Consider the following 20,834-nt stretch of genomic DNA (forward strand, 5'->3'; position numbering starts at 1 on the left):
GAGAGCTCCGTAAACGCCGTGCTGTGTAAGAGGGGACCGACAAAATCCAAGGCAAGGCGATTAACCGGACCGTCGGATTTATGTCGAAGCGATGATAGCTAGAAAACATAGTACCCTAACGCTCGCTAGGGTATGAGCTATGGAGGTCGCAGCTATTAGAATAGCTAAAAGCAGAATACCATTCGCTTATTGAAAGTGATAATAAGCGATGCGTTTGTGATGGGTATCGAGAATGTCGTTTAATCATCAAACTTGTATGACTTGCCACCAGACATGTCAATGAAGCCGCCACGGTAGGAGCCGCGCTTCTTCTTATTCTTTTCTTTGGTGAAACCCTTTCCGCGAGTGACTGACAGATCGGCGTAGGCACGATCGGCATAATCATATGAGACGTACTGGTTGGATGGGAGATGGCTATAGTCTTGCTGGCTCAGCAATGCAAGAGGAGTGGGTTTGGCACCAACGTGCTTCTTCTTCGCAGGGCCATTTCCAGGAGCAGGACTGGCGTTGGAGGAAGTGGTCACGGTTGCCGGGGCCTGCTTAGCAGGTTCATCACCTGAGATGGTGGCACTTGTGTCTGAGGATGTACCGCTGGAAATCTTGACACCTCCAGCCTGTTCGTCCGAGCTACCATCAGAGCTGTCATCAGATGAGCTGGATGAGCTAGATGAGCTAGAATCAGAGGAAGACTCCGGAAGTGGAGTCTTAGTTGCCTTCTTTAGAGCTTTCGAATCGGCTTTCTTGGAAGTCTCCTTCTCGGACTCAGAGGAGTCAGAGTCAGATCCAGAGCTGCTGTCGGAGCTGGAGCTAGAACTAGAACTGGAGCTAGCACTGGAGGCGGAGCTGGAGCTGCTAGCACTGCTAGAGCTGGAAGAGTCGGAGTCGGAGTCGGAGTCGGAGCCGGAGTCGGATTCAGAGGAGTCTGAGCTAGAAGAGTCCGAGCTAGAAGAGTCCGAGCTAGAGGAGTTTGAGCTGGAAGAGGACTTGGAGGACTTTTCAACCTTCTTGGCCTTCTTGGCCTTAGGGGCATCACTGTCAGAGCTCGAGTCGGAGGAAGACTCGCTGCTGGATTCAGCCTTGCGCTTCAAACTAGCAGGCTTCTTGGTGACGGGAGCGGGAGCAGCAGGAGCATCCTCCTCCTCATCGTCGGCGTCGCTGTCAGAGCTAGACGAGGCAGAAGACGAGGACGAGGAGGAGGAAGAAGAAGGAGAAGAAGCACGGCTGGATTTCTCATCCTGCATCTCAACATCCGAATCGCTATCATTGTCGCTGTCGCTGGAGGAAGATATCTTCTTATTAGAGGCCTTATCCCAACTCTGGAACAATTCTTGCAGAGAAGGCGCGTTCTTCGCATCGGATGACTTGCCAGCCTTCTTCAATTCCTTTTCGAAAGCGGTGCTGGAGTTGGAGAAGCCATTGTCGGAAAGGAATGTCGCGACAGCTGAAAGTAGCTGAGGTGAAATGGTGGATTTGGGGGATTCAACCTGACCAATTGTGAATACTGTTAGTCAAATTCTTTTGTCGTCGATCGACCATGCAGGAAACACTGAGTGAAGTCTCACCTTCTTGGCCGAGGCCTTCTTAACGGAAGCTGAATTCTTTCCCATGATTGCTAGCTATGACAATTCCAGTATTTCTGCAAAGTCAAGTCTTGAAAAGACCAAGAGGCAAAAAGGGCAAGAGGTGCAAAAACTTGAGCGATTGGAAATACTTCAGGAACGGCGCAAAAAAAAAGAAAAAAAAAAGTATACTGGGAAGGCGGTGGGTCATGTGCGTACTCTGATTGGTGAGCCCGGATGAACATGTCACGGTCACGTGTGAGCAGTGAAATAGGTCGAGGCCTCAGGCATGAATAGGAACCTATATTGGGATAAAGCATCAAATTAGGGAAAATCAGGCTCATGACGAGTTGTGAGTAAACCAGAGCAGTGGAAGATCCCCAGAATAATATGAGGTTATTCTTCCAAAAGCCACAAGAGCCTGTTGTATGCAGAGTAATTCTATATGGATCTACAACGTAGGAAATATGTTAGGTAACCCACTTCCAACCGCTTTTGGAGGTCTCCGCCCTGCCCGCAACCCCAAACAGATGGCCTAACTCTAAAGATACCTCCTCCCTCCCTGTCTTTGCCTTCATCTACCCTTTGCCAATCTGGCTTTTTGTGCCTTTCTATTAGTCGCGCCATATAAGTGTGCCTCGGGCACCCCTCGCGAGACGTCAATTCACAATTCTAGCAGAGACACTCGTGCGCGCGGGAGTTCCTCGGCTGGCCGATCTCGACTGCCTGACCATGTTCCCTTGATCTTTCAGATCCAACAACTGATATAGGTGTGACTTACCCCGGATATACGCTGCAATGAATAATCCAGGGAATCGTCCCCGCCCGCCTCCGCCAACCGACCCTCGACGCGGGGGCGACCCTCGCAATGGCGCATCCGATTCCATGTCTAGGGCCGAGAAATTTGAAGACGAGAAGAAACGGATAATTCAGAGCTGTTATTCAAAGAAAGACGCAGACGGAACTTGTATGTAATCACCCTGGATCTCTTGAAACTTTCAAGGTTGCACCACCTCCCTTGCCCACCCTAGGGGATGGAGACGTATCGCGATGGTGACGTTACGTGTTGATCGGATACACCCTATTTCTCTATCTACCTGTTCCAACCTTCTTTTCCACATGTTATCACATGAGCAATGCCTTCATCTCGTTGATCTCTCAGAGCTAATCATCGCGGGGCCTTCAGTAAACGAGTCTTACATCACCCATGTTCGCATCACAGAGGATGGCACACATCCCTCTACCCCTGCCCCGCCAAATGCACCACCCGAGAACAAAAAGCCTCGAGTGATCATAGTTTCCGTCCGAAAGTCTGGCAGAGTTCGGATGCACAAAGCGCGAGAAAATAATGATGGTTCTTTCTCAATTGGCAAAACATGGATGCTGGACGACCTGTCGTCAATTCAATCTTATACAGCATTCGTACCAAGATCACCCGTTGAACAGCAACACAAGGAATGGGCTGGAAATCTTGGGTTCCTAGTGACGGTGGGGAAACCTTACTACTGGCATGCCCGAAGTTCCAAGGAGAAAGAGTTCTTCATTGGCAGCTTGGTAAAGATTTATAAGAAATACACCGGCGGCAAGGTTCCAAATCTGATCGGATTTGACGAGAGGGAACGACAGCTCTTGTCTGGCTCAGCTCCTGCAGGCTCATCAGGATCACCAGTACCGCCGCCATCGCGTGGTGCACCAGGCCCATCCCCAGATACTGCACCACCTGCGCAGCAGCCGTCTGCATATACTGCTTATGACCCTAGCCGTGATCCATCTCGTGAAGCTCGCAGAAAGCCGGTTGAGGAGCCATCACTCCGGCCGCAAAAAAGTCGAGAACAAATGTCACGTCCATCTACAGGATCTAGACCAGCTCCCTCTCCGTTTGGACCTCAGAATCCACCGCCTACAATCCCCCCCACCCCAGCGCGCAGAGCCAAAAACCTTTCTCGAAACAGAGGAGCGTAATTCAAGTGTGCATGAAGAAACACGGCCCCCGTCCTCGCGAAGTGGTCAAGCATCAATGCCAGCACCCCCACCCATTGAGACGAAGCAGTTGGATTCTCAACGCAGCACGGATGGTCTGCGACCAACTACCCCGGCCTCATATACAGCTGAAACTCGGGGTGCAGCCCCAAGCCCTGGTAGCAGTATTGGGCAGAAGTCCCCGTATCGTGAAGTCGGGAAATCATCGACTCTAGACCAACCACCGCAACAGCCGCAACAGCCACCTGCACAAAGTTTGCCCCAAGATGTTTCTCCAATGACACGTGCCGATGAGTCACAGCAAGCAGCTGCGCCGGAACCAGACAGGGCTCCTTCGCCTCCGCTACTAGACCCTGCAGTCGCAGCTGCGGTTGTGGCAGCGGACGAAGCTCCGACACCAGCCTCTGCGCCGGTCACTGCGCCAGCCCAAGAGACCTCGAAAGAGCCTCCATCAGAAGCCTCGCCCGACAAAGCTCAAGAAGATGACGAGGCTCACCGTCCAGGCTTGGGCCCCATGATAAAGAAAAAGTCCGCAAAAGATATTGCAGGCGCCTTTCGTAAGGCTGCGAATATGCATGGTGCCTTTAAGCCGCGTCCTGGTGGAGCAGGTGAACGGCTTCTCGCAGCTGCGAAGAAGCAACAAGGACAAGCACTGGGCCCCGAGCCAGATGGTATCACCGGGGTTGTTCCTGCTCCATTCCTTTCTCGCTCTGCCAATGATTCACCCAGGAGCCCCGTAGACGACGGGCCGGAGAGAGACCCATCAACAACGGCATCAGCACCAGCGCTAATTCCAGAGCCAGAGACAATACCGCCAGCCGTGGAGCCACCTAGCATGGCTGAAACACCAACTGTTGAAGTCACAGACCATGCAACGGAAGAGGCTCGAGCCCTCCCGCTCCCCAGGGAAGATTCTAAAGATTCACTGGGTGAGACTGGACTGGTGACACCTCGCTCACGAACTCCCTCCCCGGCGGGCCAAGGACGTCGACGCCGACGTCGTCAAGACCATACTCTCAAGTACTGCGAGGCCCTTAAAATCGAACCAACTGTGCTAGATGAGCGTGGTATTGACTTTGATGAAATTCTCACCGATCTCGGCTGGAACGGACGGTTGAGCGATGAACAGAAGATCGAGGACCTGGAAGCGGATGTGCGTCGTGAAATTGGACGTGTCGAAGCGACAAGCTGGTTGGGGAATCTTGAACAGCAAGAGGGCAAAGTCGAGCAGTTGGCAGTCCTGATTGACAAAACCATCGAAGAATGCGAAGAGCTAGACGGTTTGCTGACTCTTTACTCCCACGAGCTTAACGTAAGTGACTTCACAAACGCCACATTGACCACGTGAGCTAACATATCCTTCTAGACTCTCAACGATGATGTGTCGTACATCGAAGCTCAGTCACAAGGTTTGCAAGTGCAGACTGCAAACCAGAAGCTCCTGCAGAGTGAACTGCAGAATCTCCTTAAAACACTATCGATTTCCTCTAACGAAATGCGTCCTCTCAAGGAAGCATCTTTGAGTAACCTGGATGGCCTGAAGGACACTGAGAATGCATTGTCGATCCTTTACAAAGCCATGTTGATGATTGATGCTGATATTGGACAAAACAAGCAACGCCAAGCAGATGCTAGTGTCGGTGTCTATGCCAATACGGAGATCGGCCAAATGCGGGCTATTAAGCAAAAGAAGGAGGAGTATCGTTCCACTGCGATGGCATTCTTGCAGCGTCTTAAGCAATTCATGTCTCTTGCGTTCAAACTGGCCGAGCAGAAAAGAACCGAGACCATGTCTTCAGTTTCAAGGGATCCTCTGAAGCTAGACAATGCGGCACGACAGGCTGGCCGTGGCGAAATTTGGATGTACAACCCTCTGATGCTTTTTGCCAGAGAAGTAAGCACCCATGATTGGCAAGGCCTTCTCCACTTATACGAGCAGCAGTCCAAGTCTTCGTACCAGAATGAATTCCGTGATAACAATCTGGCTTGGAAACGGACAGCACGCAAGCCTACAGGCGACGAGCAAGAATTGCTTTTCACGCACCAAGAGAAGGAGAAAGAAGGCGAAGGTATCACCATGGCTGCTCGTAAACTTACTGTCCGACGAGGTAAAACTGTCCGAGCTGCAGCAGGGCTTCGTCTGGGCTCTGGAGAGAAGAAGGTTGCCAGTGGTAAGGTTGAACCATGCGAAGCATTTGCTGGAACACTGCGTGAGACCTTGGGCATGATCACAGAGGAACAAAACTTTGTTGTGCAGTTCTTTCATCTTGATTCTCTTGCCACCACAGAGTATTCCGATCTTATTGCTTCACAATCTCCGGAAAACCGACAGTGTCCAGATTTATCTGCTAAACAGTCCCATGACCCGGACCGTGCTATGGCCAAGAGGGTTGAGCAGATTATGGACGAGCTCTATTCATTCTGGCCGAATGATATCCAAAGTATGGTGGACTGGGCTCTCCAGGCTGACCCGATGTAAGTTTTTTCGTTTTCCCCTGCGATAACACCGGGACACATGAATCTAACATACCCTCAGGCAAGGAATTGGTATTCTATTTGCGATCGAGACCGCCATGGCTGATCTCGACGATACTAACCAAGAGTTTATCATTCACAGCCTTCAAAAGCTGCACACTCGCTTGATGGGTCTATTCAACCGATTTGTTGATGACCAAATTCGTGGCATCGAGGACACTAAAGTCAAGATCAACAAGCGGAAGGGTGTCATTTCTTTCATGCGTGTTTTCCCACATTTCTCGACCGCGGTTGAGAACATGTTGGCACAGCCATCGGGCGACTTTTGTGACATTCGAATCAGTGTTAATGATGCCTATGAGCGAATTAATCGAGCTATGTGGGAGTCGCTCAAATTTATTGCCAAGGAAGCTCCCGGCCAGCCACCCGGTGTATCTGCTGGCGCCGGAGACCCGGAAGATAAGGAGATTCTGAACTACCATATTCTTCTGATTGAAAACATGAACCATTACGCGGAGGAGGTTGAGGTGCATAACCTGCCCGTTCTCCAGCGCTGGGTGGACAAAGCCCACCAGGACTTCGCCGAGCATATGAAACTCTACCTCGATGCAGTCATTCATCGACCATTGGGCAAACTGCTCGATTTCATTTCTTCGATCGAAACCATTCAGGCTAATGGAAGTGCTGCGGATGTCGCCTCTCGGACCAGCCACTCTCGCGCCGTGGCCAAGAAGGTTCTCTCCTCGTACGATTCCAAGGAAATCAAACGAGGCATTGAAATGCTCAAGAAGCGAGTTGAGAAGCATTTCGGCGATGCCGATGATCCTGGTCTGAGCCGGAGCTTGGTGATTAAGGTGTTGCGTGAATGTGAGGAACGATATGAGGATGCTTGGGATCGAACTCGCCAAATTATCGACACGGTCTATGAAGGGCAATTGGAGCTGGAGTGGCGTAAGGAAGATTCAGCTGCTATGTTCCGGAAATGAAGAATATGATTTTTGCGTTGAAAACTTTCTACCCACTGTTCAATTCAAGTTTCTCTTTTTCCTTCTAATTTCTCTTCATTCTTCTTCATTCATTCTTTCTTTCTTCGAGAATTCCGCATCGGCACATTTGGCGTCTTGGTTGATAGGGTCAAATGTACTTACAACTATACCACGACCATCTACACTTATAGCATACAACATTATATTGAAGTATTAAGACATTCCAAATGCCTTCGATTCCGAAATATGAAATTCTATGACCTCGTGGTCATTTAATATGGAATACGGAATTATCCAAGGATATACGATATCTGGATCTCCATATGTACACACTAACACTCCGTACTTCGTGCAAAATCCAAAGTCTGTCAAATGGTGAAACATTGAGAGGAGAATCCGATCGGACATGAAGCTGTTGATTGGTGCAACCAGCCCAGACGGGCCCACTGGTTCGAGGCCTCATTTTACACCTCCGCTCTCAGGGGCACACTCTGGTCTGTGCGGATAGTTTGAATATGAACCTTCATATCTACATAGTATACCTGATACCCGTATTATAGATAATGAGGATAGGTTATCTTGGTATGAGTATCTGCATTGACTATACTATCTGATAATAACTAGTATACTGTACATACTAATACTGGGTAGTAGATGTGGTCATTGGATGTCTTGATATCTGGATCTGTGCTGATCTGCAATGGACTACTGTAACCAAATAAATTGAACTGAACAGCTGTAGGGAGTCCTCCATAGTAACAAACTACTGATCAAAATAATGTACTATGTACTCTATACGATGGGTAGTCTCCTGCAGTCACTTCAACTAATACTTATAGTATCGCATTTTATACTTCGATCTCCTGCAGCCACTTAAAGGAGATGGTCCATACAGCAGCCTCTACTTTATGCAATACCTTTAGTAATGTACTAGTATAGTTAGTTATACCCATCATCTCTTCTTTCGGCCTTCCTAGTGACTCTCTTCATTTTAATTGCACTAGATCTCTCTCATTAAGCACGACCGGTAACTGTCAAGTGGTGGTATTCACTAGTAGATAGTGACTTAGTGACTGTGGGGATTTGCTGAAGATCGGGCGATTTTCAACCTTTTTTTTTTGAATTGCTCCATCTCTCTTTTTTCTTTTTTTCTTTTTTTCCTCTTCCCTCTCTCCTCTCTCTCTCTCTCTCTCTCTCTCTCTCTCTCTCTCTCTTTTTCTCCCGCCCCAAAAAGCAACTTCGACCTTTTCCCTTCCTTTACAGTTCCCTTTTCCCTTTTCTGGTCATCTATTCTATATTCTATATTCTATATTCTTTTCTCTTTTTTCCTTTTTTTCTTCTATATTTATTTTCTTTCGGTGAGTGTCTCCATTTTAAATCACATGAATTCATTTGATCCTTTTTGTTTCCTTTTCCCCACTGTTCTCGTCAAGGGCCGTTCATGGTGGCTCCACTACGCGAGAGGTTTCGCAAAGGGGGCACGCTTACCCCAATGGCTTCAGAACACCCTGAGGAGTTTCTGTGCTGGCGGGCATATGGTTGGAGATTTGAAACAGTCTCTTTTTGATTCTCATTTCTCTTCTCAACCAGCTTCCAAGTCTACTTGCTTTCCTTTTTTGCCTGCTGCATCATCATATCACGCTTTTTGGCACCCAGCCCTGCAACGCCCCAACCCCGTCGAACCCCTAGCACTCTAATTATGAAGTATCTTTAGATCTTTACAGCTATCGCATAAGCTTCATATCGCCCAACTCACACTCGCATTGCTTTGTCTATTACTTCTCCTATTTTATCACCTTCCAACGACTGGAAAATCCTCCACCGCATGCCGCGTGTCACTGTCCGATCCAACATTCTTCATCGTCAATCACCGCCTCCCTTACCTTGAACACGGATCGGAACGTCCAACGTCAAATCCACATTCCGCGGGGATTGGCACGTCCAAAGACCATATTCTCTCGAGAATTGAGATCAATTTAGCTTGGTACTGCATATCGCAGTCATGCCCTGGCGGCCGCTACCTCGCATTGCCTTTGCGGTGGCTATATACCCGTTCCACCCCTCCTCCCCGGCCGACCTCCCTCTCGAACTTGGCGATGAATTGTATATAATTGAACAGGGTGGTTCCGATGGTGAATGGTGTCGAGGTTATCTCGTAGCACCACCATCGCTGCTCGCTGGTTTATCGAGTACCAAGGGCCAAACCCTCGAGGCCCGCGTTTTCTCCGGCATCTTCCCGCGGAACTGTGTCGAAATTCGAGAAGTACTGGGCGATGGTGATGGCTTCAAGACACTATTGAATGGAGATCACAAGAGCATAGATGGAGTCACCTTATCAGGCTTCGAGGCCGACCAATTGGCCCGGAACAGCCTGGCTTATTCCATGGCCGATTCTCAAGGTGGCGGTGAAGTGTCGGATGTGGTGGTCGCGAGGAAGGGTAGACCAGCACAAATCACGATTAATAGAACAGATGAGCCCGATCTCGCAAGTCCGCGCTCGTTCCATACATATCCGGCCGGATCTATTCCTCATGCACCCGTGGCCTTTGCCCCTCGCGATCCGAATGCGCCCAAGCCCGCCGCACCTGTGCCTATGCTGAAAATTGGAGACGAAACACCAACTTCTCTTACGGAACCGCTGGTGGATGAGATTGCTTCGTGTCTCCGAGAATGGCATTCTACAAATTTACACGAACTACTACTGGCCCAGCAATACGATGTTTTAGAGGAGATGTCAACAATCATTCAGGAATTAGACTTCGCCAGACGCCAATTATTGCATAACGTCTTGACGAACAAGGAAAAGGAATCGTTGCGGGATGAGATTGTCTGGAAACTTGTCAAGGCCAACAAGATGCTCAGTGGAGATGTGATCGTTCGGGACCCTGATCAAAGAGGCCGGCTGTTAACTGGGGATGATTCCGCCATTCAATTGGCGAAATTGCAGTCCGAAATGAGCATGCTTGATAGCCGTCCCACCGCCACTTCCGATTCAACAGCCTTGAATCACCTTCTGTTGGAAATAAATGCCTTATCTGGGAATACCACGGGTCCGGTTTCCCTTGGAATGCAGCTTTATTCGCGGTCTGATGCAGGTTTCTTCAATCCACTGTCCGAGACGTATAATCTGGATATCCCATCTCCTGACAAATTTGTCAGCCTGACCCAGAGCAATAAGTTAAAGACATTATTTACGGAACTTGCCGCGACAGATATCGGAGATGGATCTGCCAATGGGCGGCAGCTATACCTTGTTGCCTCAGTACGAGCCCCAGAAGCACGAAATGCGACGGATAATACTCCGACATCACGAGGGTCGATTTCGCGAGATGGTCCAGGGTCTCCTAAAGCAGGTGCAGCGGGTGGGGTTCAGCCTTCTGTCAAAGGAAGCCTGCGCACACGTCGCAGCATGATGTGGGCGCCCAAGACACGGACTGGAAACAGTATCGACCAGCCCAATAGGACCGCCGTTCAAGGAGTTCCACGATCATCCAGCAGCTCCTCAAGTGCGAAAGAGGTGGCAAACTCACAGCCTGTAACTTCCAAAGACTCGAATGCCATTCGCACTGTTGGTGTTGGAATCCTGGAAGTATCCCCTGTCCTCCGACAAGAGCGCGATACAGAACAAGTTATTAATATCTGGTCTGCCCCTCGAGACGGCGAAGAGGGCGAGGGACATCCCGATGGATTTGATAAACTTCTTCGTCACCTTCTCCCTAGCCCAACGGGACGCTACGTGCGCACTGGACCGGCTGCGCGCTTGCATGTCCATCTGCACCCCTTCTCAAGCACTGATCCCGAAGACCTTGTCCGCCAAAACCCTACAATTCTTCACGATGTGATCCAGACTCGACGCATGGGATTTGCCAAGGCTCCCACGAAGCCGCGATCTGATATATACGTCACAATATCGCAAGCAATTCTACCGCCGGACGCTCTTCTCTCTCATCCTACTGCAGGCCAGATACCTCTATCACTCCTCACTGGGCTCCACAACCTCCAACTCACGCTTGAGGTACGAGATGCCTCTGGCGCACGTGTCGACCGTTGTGTGTTCCCTTCCTCGGCTCCTGTTTCACATACAGCCTGGCGGACCACAATTGCTGAGCGCGGCTCTCCTTGGAACCAGACAATTCGCCTCAAGATCCCGAATGAGCGGATTCCCGGCTCGCATATTATTATGAGTGTGGCCGACGCACCTGAATTTCCGTTTGCCCTGGCCTGGATGCCTCTCTGGGATCAGCAAGCGTTCATTCGAGATGGGAGCCACTCGCTTTTGCTTCATGCATATGACAAGCAGACATCGAGCATCGAAAATGGGAAGGGGGCCTACCTGAATCTTCCATGGAGCTCCCTTGGTAAGAACGAATCTGCTAAGGATGAAGCGGTGACTGGACCTTTGGCAACCTTACGCCTTGAAACCCATCTATGCAGCACGGAGTACTCGCAAGATCAAATCATTCTGAGCTTGCTCAATTGGAAGGAACGCCCTGTTGATGAAGCACTTGATACCTTGAAGCGACTGCCTTTCGTTCCAGAGATGGAGATCGTTAAGCAGCTTCGCGGTGTGTTCGATGCGCTTTTCGGAATCTTGGTCGAGAATGCTGGTAACGAGGAGTACGAGGACCTGATTTTCAATAATCTGGTGACTGTTCTTGGAATTGTTCATGACCGAAGATTCAATCTTGGTCCTTTGGTTGACCACTACGCGGATGAGCAATTCAACTTCCCATTCGTCACTCCTTGTCTTATCCGAAGTTATTTGCGTCTTCTTAATGCAGCTACCGACATGCACCAGTCTCGCAACCTTCGCGCCGCATTCAAAGTAGGACGACATCTTCTCAAATTTATCATCAACGCCCGTGAGCAACAGAAGGCCAAGGAGGAGGGTATCGGGATCACCACTGTTCAATCTACTTTCAACCGCGACTTGCACACAATCTTCAAGTCCATGGAGAACTTGATCAAAAACCCCTCCCCATCTTTAGTGGGAAGCAAGACTCTCATCGTCCAACATTTCCATTCTTGGCTACCAGAGCTGTCCAAGGTGTTGGGCCGGGATGAGATGATTATGATTGCCTTGAGTTTCATGGATTCATGCAAAGACGTGACTGGCATGCTCGTTCTTTATAAACTGGTGCTTATCCAGAGCTATACGCAATTTGAGATTTTCTCGTCTGGCGAGGAGCGACAAACCTTGATCTCTAGCTGTGTTGGCTGGCTTGCCCCCTATTGGGGGTCTACAGCTGGTGTTTCCGATCAATATCGAGACCAAGTCCGTCTCAGCAGCTCTATTGTCGCTCAATTGCTCACGCAGCCAGACGCTCAGCTGTATGAATTTATGCCAAGTGTTGTTGCTTCGTATTGTGCCATTGCGACAGAGGGTGTCGACGATACGGAGTATTTGTCGCTCCTATTTAGCAAGGCGTTCCCCTTCCAGGTGAAGACATCCAAGACTCCGCAGAGGTTCGATGAATCTTTAGTCGAGTTGTCTGCTATTATGGCGGCTCTTGCCAAGATAGTTTCCCCTAAAACACCCAACATGAAGGATCTGGAGCTTGCGACTTTCATTGCTCAAGCATTTGAGGCCCACAACTCCATCCTGGATTGCGAGGCCTACCCCGAATCCTGGTTCAGTATTCATGTCTATAACCATCGTGCTGCCATCAAGAGTCTCGAGCATCTGGCTCTACTACTGATTGATAAACTTCTTCCGAACCCCGATGACGCCGACGAGTTTGACACAAAGCTTTGGGAGTCCTTCTTCACTACTTTGCTGAAGGTGATCTCAAGCGATGTTCTGGCTCTCGAAACTTTTCCCGAACAGAAGCGACGAGCCGTCTGGAAGATTGCTGGTGATGTCCGTGAGCAAGGTGCAGATCTCCTGCATTCTACGTGGGAAGCAATTGGCTGGGAGACATCTGATGAAGAAAGGGAACGTTTCGACCTGAAGAGACTCGGTGGCTATCAGGTACAATATGTCCCGAACTTGATTCCTCCCATTATTGGTCTTTGTTTGAGTGTCCATGAAGGACTGCGCCATGTTGCGGTCCACATTTTACGCACCATGATTTTGAGTGAGTGGGATCTCAATGAAGATATCTCCATCATCGAAACAGAAATAATTTCCAGCCTGGACGCTCTCTTCAAATCCAAGCAAATGGGCGAGAGTGTGAGCCAAAAGATTTTCATCACTGAGCTGTTGGATGTGTTCGAGGGCGACGCCGACTCCGATGAGGGTCTTCTCAATGCTGTCAAAGGCCTCATCTCAACGGTCGATGAGCTTCTCGATCTCTTGGTCGCTTCTCAGAGTAGCGCCTCCACGCAGTCTCTACACGCTCTCAAACTCATGGAGTACATGAAGGACATGGGTCGCGAAGACATCTTCATTCGTTACGTACATGAACTAGCTGATGCCCAAGCGGCCGCTGGCAACTTCACCGAGGCTGGTCTTGCGCTGCAATTCCATGCCGACCTTTACGAATGGGATCTCAACAAACTACTCCCAGAAACCATCACCCCGAGCTTCCCCGAACAAACCGCGTTCGAGCGTAAAGAGGCGCTGCACTTCTCTATTATTCAGCACTTCGAAAATGCCCAGGCTTGGGCACCTGCTCTGGCGTGCTATAAGGAGCTTGCTGCTCACTACGAAAACACAACAATGGATTTTGCCAAGCTATCTCGAGCCCAGAGCTCAATGGCACGTATCTACGACCTCATATCCAAGGGTGGCAAGCAATTCTCGCGATACTTCCGAGTTGTTTATAAGGGTCTTGGTTTCCCTGCTAGCTTGCGTGACAAGGAGTTTATATTCGAGGGATCAGCTACCGAACGCATGGCTTCCTTCGTTGATCGCATGCAAAGAGAGCATCCTACGGCACAGATCATGTCTTCTGGCGAAATCCCTGACTACGAGGGTCAATTCCTTCAAATTACTAGCGTGAGCGCTCACCGTGATGTGTCTCACCCAGTTTATCAGCGGTCTAAGATCCCGCATTCTGTTCGTGAGCATTTGTTGATATCTGATCCGTCTCGTTTCTCATCTACCTCACGTCGACACACTGGCAGCTCTGATGTGCGTGAACAATATGTTGAGAAGCTCATTTTCTCAACTGCTGAGGCGTTTCCAAATATCCTTCGCCGCAGTGAAATTGTTTCCGTACAGGAAATTGAATTGTCACCTTTACAGACAGCACTCGAACGTACTGCTCGCAAGACGCAAGAATTGCAGATCCTGGAGCGACGGGCAGCATCGGGAGAGGACAGTGGTCTGTCTAATTTGACTGAAGCTTTGGATCAGCTGCTCGAATCTCGCGGTTCTACGCCCAACTGTGTTGCGATGTATCGCGTGTTCCTTAGCGGTGCCCAGGGGACCAAGGAGAAGCAAAATGATATTTCTGAAGAAGGCGAGGATGAAGAGGATGAAGGTGGACTTGTTGATGAGGAACCAGAAGTTTTGGATCCCATGGAAAATGCCCTGGCTGTTGCCCTCATTGACCATGCTTTGGCTATCAAACATGCCCTGTCTCTTTACCAACGACCTGCCCAGCAAGCTACTCTGGCCGAACTTCATCGACGCTTCGAGGAAGTGTTCGAGCCTGAGTTGGCATCAATGTCGACCTCCCCACCGGAGTACTCTTCGCCTACCCCGACCCAACCGGCCCGTCGATCCCCGTCATCGTCAGAGAAACGGCGTACTAAAGGCGTTCAGCGATCAGCCAGTCCCGAACAGGAACTTATTCGGGCGTCACGTAAGAACACGCACACTCGCAAGCATTCGGAACGGCAATCGGTCAGTCACCGCATCAGCATTATCAATCCATTCAAGCGGCACGGAGCCACGAATTCCATCTTTACGATCCAACCATCAGACAGCAAAGGCCAGCTTGATCAAGAAGACGGTGGAGATGACGACGCGGCCACCATCCACAGTCGCGCGACTAGCCACTCACGAGGTGGAAAGAGTGAAAAGCGACGCAGTTGGTTTGGAGGGGACAAGATCAAGCATGGATCCACGCCTTCAGTGACAGCTACAGGCGAAGAATATCACAAACGACGAGCTTCCCGTAGCGCATCTCGCGACACGGCCGCACAGTCTCAAGATGGTCGCAGTAGGGCAGGATCCCAGCATCGCGGCCCAACAGCCAACACCACAGCCAACTCAGAGCGACCGGCACCCGCATCTAGTGGTGGCTGGTCAACTTTACCTTCAACACGGGATTACTCTCGTCCAGCGACTCGGGATAGTACTCATGTTCATGCGGGGATGAATGGAGGTCACACAGCCACAGCCAACAATCATTCTCACGCTAATGTCAATGCCAATGCCAATGGCAACGCCGCGAACCTTCCTCTTAACGCTAATCCTAATTCTAATAATGGGATGCGTGATTCGGTTTTCCGACGATTCAGTTTGCTAAAGGGTGTTGGTCGAAAGAATAGCCGGATGGATTTCAAAGCTAACGGTGTTCTGCCGGAGGAGTAATCATCCTCCTCATCCTCATTCTCATCCTGATGCTTATGTTCATAATCATAATCCTAATCAGCCGACCTTGCTTTGCTTCCCTTTGACTCCTGGCCTCCTTTGAGGACCTCCAACCAACCCTTCATTCCTTTCATTCTCCTTCCATTCTCCATGTTTGATGTCCCTCCTTCTCTTCTTTGATGTGATTTTACTACCTGATTGATGTACTCTTTTATTTATTTCCCCTATACATTATTTATAGTACTGACTTGTGATTTATGGACTGGGATATTGTGCTTGTGGTGTTATGAGATACCAATGTCTTTCTATTCAATCTATCTCACCTTCTCATCCTTGTACTTATCATATTCGTATATTACTGTACTGTAGCTCTATGTAGTAGTTACATACTGTACTACATATTGTACATAGTACTATGTAATAATGAGTTGTGGCAGTGCAGACTTGGCTTTCTTGGACTGTTGATATCCGCGAATCACATGTTCTCCTCCAAGATGATCCTCACCTTCAAAGCTCCATCTTCCTCCTCCTCCCCTTAAACCCCCCCTGCAATTCCTCAATTCCTCAAAAGCTGTCAAACCTACAACTCCGTAATTGACCCACTTCAATCGAGGCTGTGCTATCATCCATCCTATTCTTCCCCCAATTTCACCCCCTCCCTTGCCCCCCCTTCACCGCGGTCCCTGCACACTCGCACCACGGATCTCGTTCCATTACGTCGTCACATCCACCGTTTCCGATTTCTGTGGCTGGTTCCAAACCCCGCTAATTGTTTCATTGAGAGCTTGGGGAAAAAAGGAAGAAAGAAACGAATTAGCAAAAAAAGAAGAAATGTGTATGTCATAACCTTTTTTTTTTCTCTGCTTTTCTCTTTCTAAATTATTATTTGCTCTCGACCGCCCATTTTCCTAACCTCGTTCTTCTCTTCTTCTTCCCGCAGCTTCCGTGCCCTTTCGCACTCAACTTCGCAGCCACACTTTTGGTCCAACGCGAAAGATGTCCGGCAATGGCTCGTTGAATCCCGGCGAGCGTACTTCTCTTCTAGGTCGTTCGTCGTCAACTGCCTACTCATCGCATGTACATGAGGATCATGGTATTCACCATCATCATCCCGGCGATTCTCGAGCGTGGGTGCGTTGGCCACTACAGGTCGTGCGTCTCACTTGGTTAACTCTTGTTCGTGATTATGTCAATTTATTACTGGTTTTTGTGCCGCTGGGTATCCTTGCTGGCGTATTGAATTGGGGATCGACTGCTATCTTCGTCTTGAATTTCTTTGCTATCATTCCGCTTGCTTCGTTGTTGAGCTTTGCTACGGAGGAATTGGCCGGTACAATGGGTCAGGCCCTTGGTGGGCTGATGAATGCTACTTTCGGTAACGCCGTGGAACTGATTGTAAGGAATTGCTTCTTCCATCGCTCGTTCTTGCTTTGCGGCTTGTTGATGCTAACGCGAGATGAAACGATTAGGTCAGTATCATTGCTCTGAAGGATAACCAGGTCCGTGTCGTCCAAGCTAGTATGCTTGGTTCGATTTTGTCGAATATCCTTTTGGTCCTGGGCTGCTGCTTCTTTGTCGGTGGTCTCAGGTACTCGGAGCAGAGTTTCAACAGTACCGTTGCTTCGACCATGTCGTCCTTGATGGCAGTCGCCTCCGCCTCTCTGATCATCCCGGCTACCCTCTACGCTGCAATTTCCAGTTCAAGCTCCAACGATAGCGGAGACGCCCAACACAACATCCTCACCTTGTCCCACGGAACTTCCATCATCTTGCTTATCATCTACGTTATGTATCTGTATTTCCAGCTTCGAACCCACGCCCAGCTTTTCGAGGAGACCAACAGTGATACCGAGGGTGCTGGTACCGTCGAGGAGGAAGAGGAAGAGCGTCTTTTGAACCCCGTGGCTGCTACTGTTGCGCTGATTGTTGTGACCATTCTCGTCGCCATTTGCGCTGATTACTTGGTTGGAAGTATCGATGATATTGTACAGACCACCGGAATGAGCAAGACCTTCATTGGTCTGGTTCTGATTCCCATTGTTGGTAATGCTGCGGAGCACGTCACGGCAGTTGTGGTGGCTTATAAGGATAAGATGGACCTGGCAATCGGTGTTGCTATCGGAAGTAGCTTGCAAATTGCACTCTTCGTCACTCCTTTCCTGGTCATCCTCGGCTGGATCATGGGCATCGAAATGACCTTACATTTCCAAACTTTCGAAACTGTCGCTTTCTTTATCTCTGGTCTAGTTGTTACCTTGCTCATACAGGATGGCAAGTCGAACTATCTCGAAGGTGGAATGTGCCTTGGCATGTAAGTTTTCTAACCAATGTCGTCTCTCCTCAATCTCGTGAAGCCTTTGCTTACTGACCACGCTTTCAGGTATCTCATTCTCGCCCTCGCATTCTACGTTTATCCCGATGACGCCGGTGATCCCGGCGTTGGTGGCTTTCTGAACAAAATCGTGAATTAAAATGGGAAATGAATTCACTTACACATTGTAAGAATTGTGTTAAGTCAGATAATTGCAATATTTCAGGCTTACCTGTCGATCTATTGGGGTGGTTTTCTTGTGTCTTTCGGACGTACAGTCCGTGTTATTCTATTCTATATCCAACTTCCTGTGTCTATATCCATATTCAAAAAGGACTTGCATCTCAACAACCTAGTTTTGTATAATCTTGCAAGATACTCTCATCTCTAGCCATGCCTGTCTTTTCTATAATGCGTACAATCCGAGCTTCACAATTTATGATCCCGGATCGTCAAGCCAAGAATAGATCCAGCGAGCGAAAGGCACAGCGACATCACTATGTTCAGATTAGCAGCAATTTCTGTCCAGACTCGTTGAAACAGGACAAGAAGCTTACGGTATGTAGCACGCAGCCCACCAATGTAGCTTTTCACAACAATCTCGCGAGCCTCCCCAGTCAAGTTTGAAATAAAATGCGAATTCTCCAGAGACCGGCGGATGATCTGAGTCGATTAGTGAAGTTCAACTTGTATCTGACGGACCAAAGAGCTAAGAAAATCAATTGGTTCAGTAAATTCTCTTACCTCATCTGCATTGGGTACTTTTAGATCTCGTAGCGTATTCCTTTTAAACATCGTAGTTAAAACCGAGTTTGTCGTCGTGATACCCGCCGTCATCGCAATAGAAAAAGCAAGCATATACCCACTCGTCGCCATAATAACCTCATCTGAATCCAAAAAAGCCGTCAAAGCCACAAAAGAAGCCGCAGAAGCAAACGCAGTACCCATTCCACCAGGGAAAATAAACAAAGATTCCCAAATGGAGGTATCTCCATTCCACCGCAAGTAGAGCAGTAGATACGTGATGGATGCCACAAGACCTGCAATAAATAGAACGGGTTTATAATGACCAGTTCGACGAATGAACCATCCAGCCGCAAGACCTCCAACAGCATTCCCTATAACGGATGGCGCGAGATGTGAGCCCGCGACTGTTGCGGATGCTTTTGCGGTGACTTGGAAGTATAATGGTACGGTATACATCATACTAGATTGGGCGCCAATCTGCAGCATTGCAATGAGATAGCATGTTGAAACATTTGGTAATTTGAGGACCCCAAAGTCGAATATTGGTTCTATTGCGATGTGTCGCTCGTAATAGGCGAACGCTGCGAAGAACAGGATACCGCATGTTGCGAGTAAGAGGGCTTGTTGGGAGGACCAGGAGAATGATTTGCCGCCACGGTCTATGAGGAGGGTTATTGAGACCACGCTGCTGGCTAGGAGGAGACCCCCGGGAATATCGACTCGGCGGATTGATGGTTTTGAGTCTTTGATTGTTTGGATTGAGTTTGGATCATATTGGAGAAAGATGATTGCGAGGATCGCGGCTATTCCCAGCATTGGCGTTTGAGTAAGGAAGATCCTATTTGTGACAAGCAACCTGTGAGCGAATCGAAGGGTATCTCAATATGTTCTGCAAGAAAATCTTACCAGCGCCATCCGATGGTGTCGGTGAGCCATCCTCCGGTTGGACCCCCGATACTTCGCCCCAGGGTCATGGAGATGTTGATGATTGCTCTCCAACTTGCTAGGTCTCTTTTGGGGACAACATCTGAGTAGGTTAATGTCGATTGTTTCATTTCAAAGGACCGATTGATAGCGTGGTTTATTCACCTAATATGATGATGGAACCCATAGACATGATGCCCGCTCCGCCCATACCACTGACAACACGTCCGATGATGATAATTGACATGCTAGGTGCGAGGCCGCTAGATATCCATTGTTGTTAAATGCCACCGGAACCGCATGAATCATGCCAGGAAATGGTAGTGAGCATCAACTTACCAGATAAGACATCCCAGCGCAAGGAGGAAGTATGCAAGTAGAAGAATTGGTTTGCAGCCGAAGATAATGCTAAGCTTGCCATACTGGTAAAGTATAGTTAGTATCTCACATCTCCTGCTGTGTTGGTCAAGAATACATACAAGTAGTTGAACAGAGCCAATTCCCAATGAAAATGCCGTAGAGAGCCAACTAGCATCTTGAAGTCTATTAAACTCGGACGAGATAGGGCCTGCGTTGGCCACGACGATCGTAGAGTCCATATTGGAGATAAATTCACCTGGGAATGTCAATGGCGATATGATTAAATGAGGTCTCACATGGAGCAATATACCTAATAAAAGAACCATAATGATACTAGTTGGACTTCCCAGGAACTGTTTGCTGCCAGTAATAGAAGACTCCGTGCTCGCATTCTCAATTGATTCATCATCATGGTCTGTGAAAGGTTCCTCTGTCTCTGACAAAAATGGTGTCTTGTTATTAAATGTCGAGTATGACTGGTCTGTATTTTCTCCTCGTATTCGATTTGGATTGAGTGGAGTTGTGTCATCGTGAGCAGTCATTGTCACCATTGACTGATACTTCAATCTGTAGCACGATGACTTTGCGACGGGCCGTCAACTTTAAAGAACAATAAACCCCGGACCAAGGAAAGATAATTGATAGTTTTCTTCATAAAACTAAGGACGAATAATAAACTTTTATAATGGAAAAATGGAAAATGGATTTAGCCCTACAGACGTAAAAATTTCAAGGAATCTCTTGACTCAGGACCCTTTCCGAGGCTATCTCCATTCTAGCTGCATAACTTGTTCGGCTAAACCCTATCAGGTAGATAGTTATGAGTATCTCCCGGTAGTTCGCGGTGAGTTGGCTGTCTCGCTTGTTAAAAATTGCATATGATGCCATTTTAGAGCAGTTGTTCTCATGGCCGTAGCTTGCTCCTATTGGTTGCTACTCGATCAGCATCAACGGCCCCATCTGGCCTGTGCGTATCTGACAGTATAATATTGAGCCTCTCATTTACA

General features: G+C 48.8%; 4 protein-coding genes across 4 annotated transcripts; 2 read left to right on the forward strand and 2 right to left on the reverse strand.

Moving 5' to 3' along the window:
- Positions 1–239: 239 nt before the first annotated feature.
- N7469_006333 (nucleolar and coiled-body phosphoprotein 1 family protein) lies at positions 240–1,607 on the reverse strand (the record flags this gene model as incomplete). The annotated part of the gene is made up of 2 exons (XM_056645251.1): positions 240–1,484; positions 1,563–1,607. 2 exons carry the CDS (start codon positions 1,605–1,607, stop codon positions 240–242), a joined length of 1,290 nt encoding a protein of 429 aa, XP_056500489.1.
- A 1,071-nt stretch (positions 1,608–2,678) lies between these two features.
- On the forward strand, positions 2,679–7,000 carry N7469_006334 (GTP-Rho binding exocyst subunit SEC3; the record flags this gene model as incomplete). The annotated part of the gene is made up of 4 exons (XM_056645252.1): positions 2,679–3,353; positions 3,415–4,851; positions 4,906–6,014; positions 6,076–7,000. 4 exons carry the CDS (start codon positions 2,679–2,681, stop codon positions 6,998–7,000), a joined length of 4,146 nt encoding a protein of 1,381 aa, XP_056500490.1.
- Positions 7,001–9,002: 2,002 nt separating this feature from the next.
- N7469_006335 (guanine nucleotide exchange factor DCK1) lies at positions 9,003–17,956 on the forward strand (the record flags this gene model as incomplete). Its single annotated transcript, XM_056645253.1, has 4 exons — positions 9,003–15,465; positions 16,426–16,880; positions 16,955–17,796; positions 17,866–17,956. The coding sequence occupies 4 exons, from the start codon at positions 9,003–9,005 to the stop codon at positions 17,954–17,956; spliced, it is 7,851 nt and encodes a 2,616-aa protein (XP_056500491.1).
- Positions 17,957–18,225: 269 nt separating this feature from the next.
- On the reverse strand, positions 18,226–20,369 carry N7469_006336 (uncharacterized protein; the record flags this gene model as incomplete). The annotated part of the gene is made up of 6 exons (XM_056645254.1): positions 18,226–18,459; positions 18,541–19,381; positions 19,450–19,570; positions 19,633–19,730; positions 19,807–19,889; positions 19,947–20,369. 6 exons carry the CDS (start codon positions 20,367–20,369, stop codon positions 18,226–18,228), a joined length of 1,800 nt encoding a protein of 599 aa, XP_056500492.1.
- Positions 20,370–20,834: the final 465 nt, after the last annotated feature.

The sequence above is a fragment of the Penicillium citrinum genome (genome assembly GCF_028827155.1).
Source record: "Penicillium citrinum strain IBT 23319 chromosome Unknown utg000005l:1.0-1900146.0:1.0-1900348.0, whole genome shotgun sequence".
Taxonomy (NCBI): Eukaryota; Fungi; Ascomycota; class Eurotiomycetes; order Eurotiales; family Aspergillaceae; genus Penicillium; species Penicillium citrinum.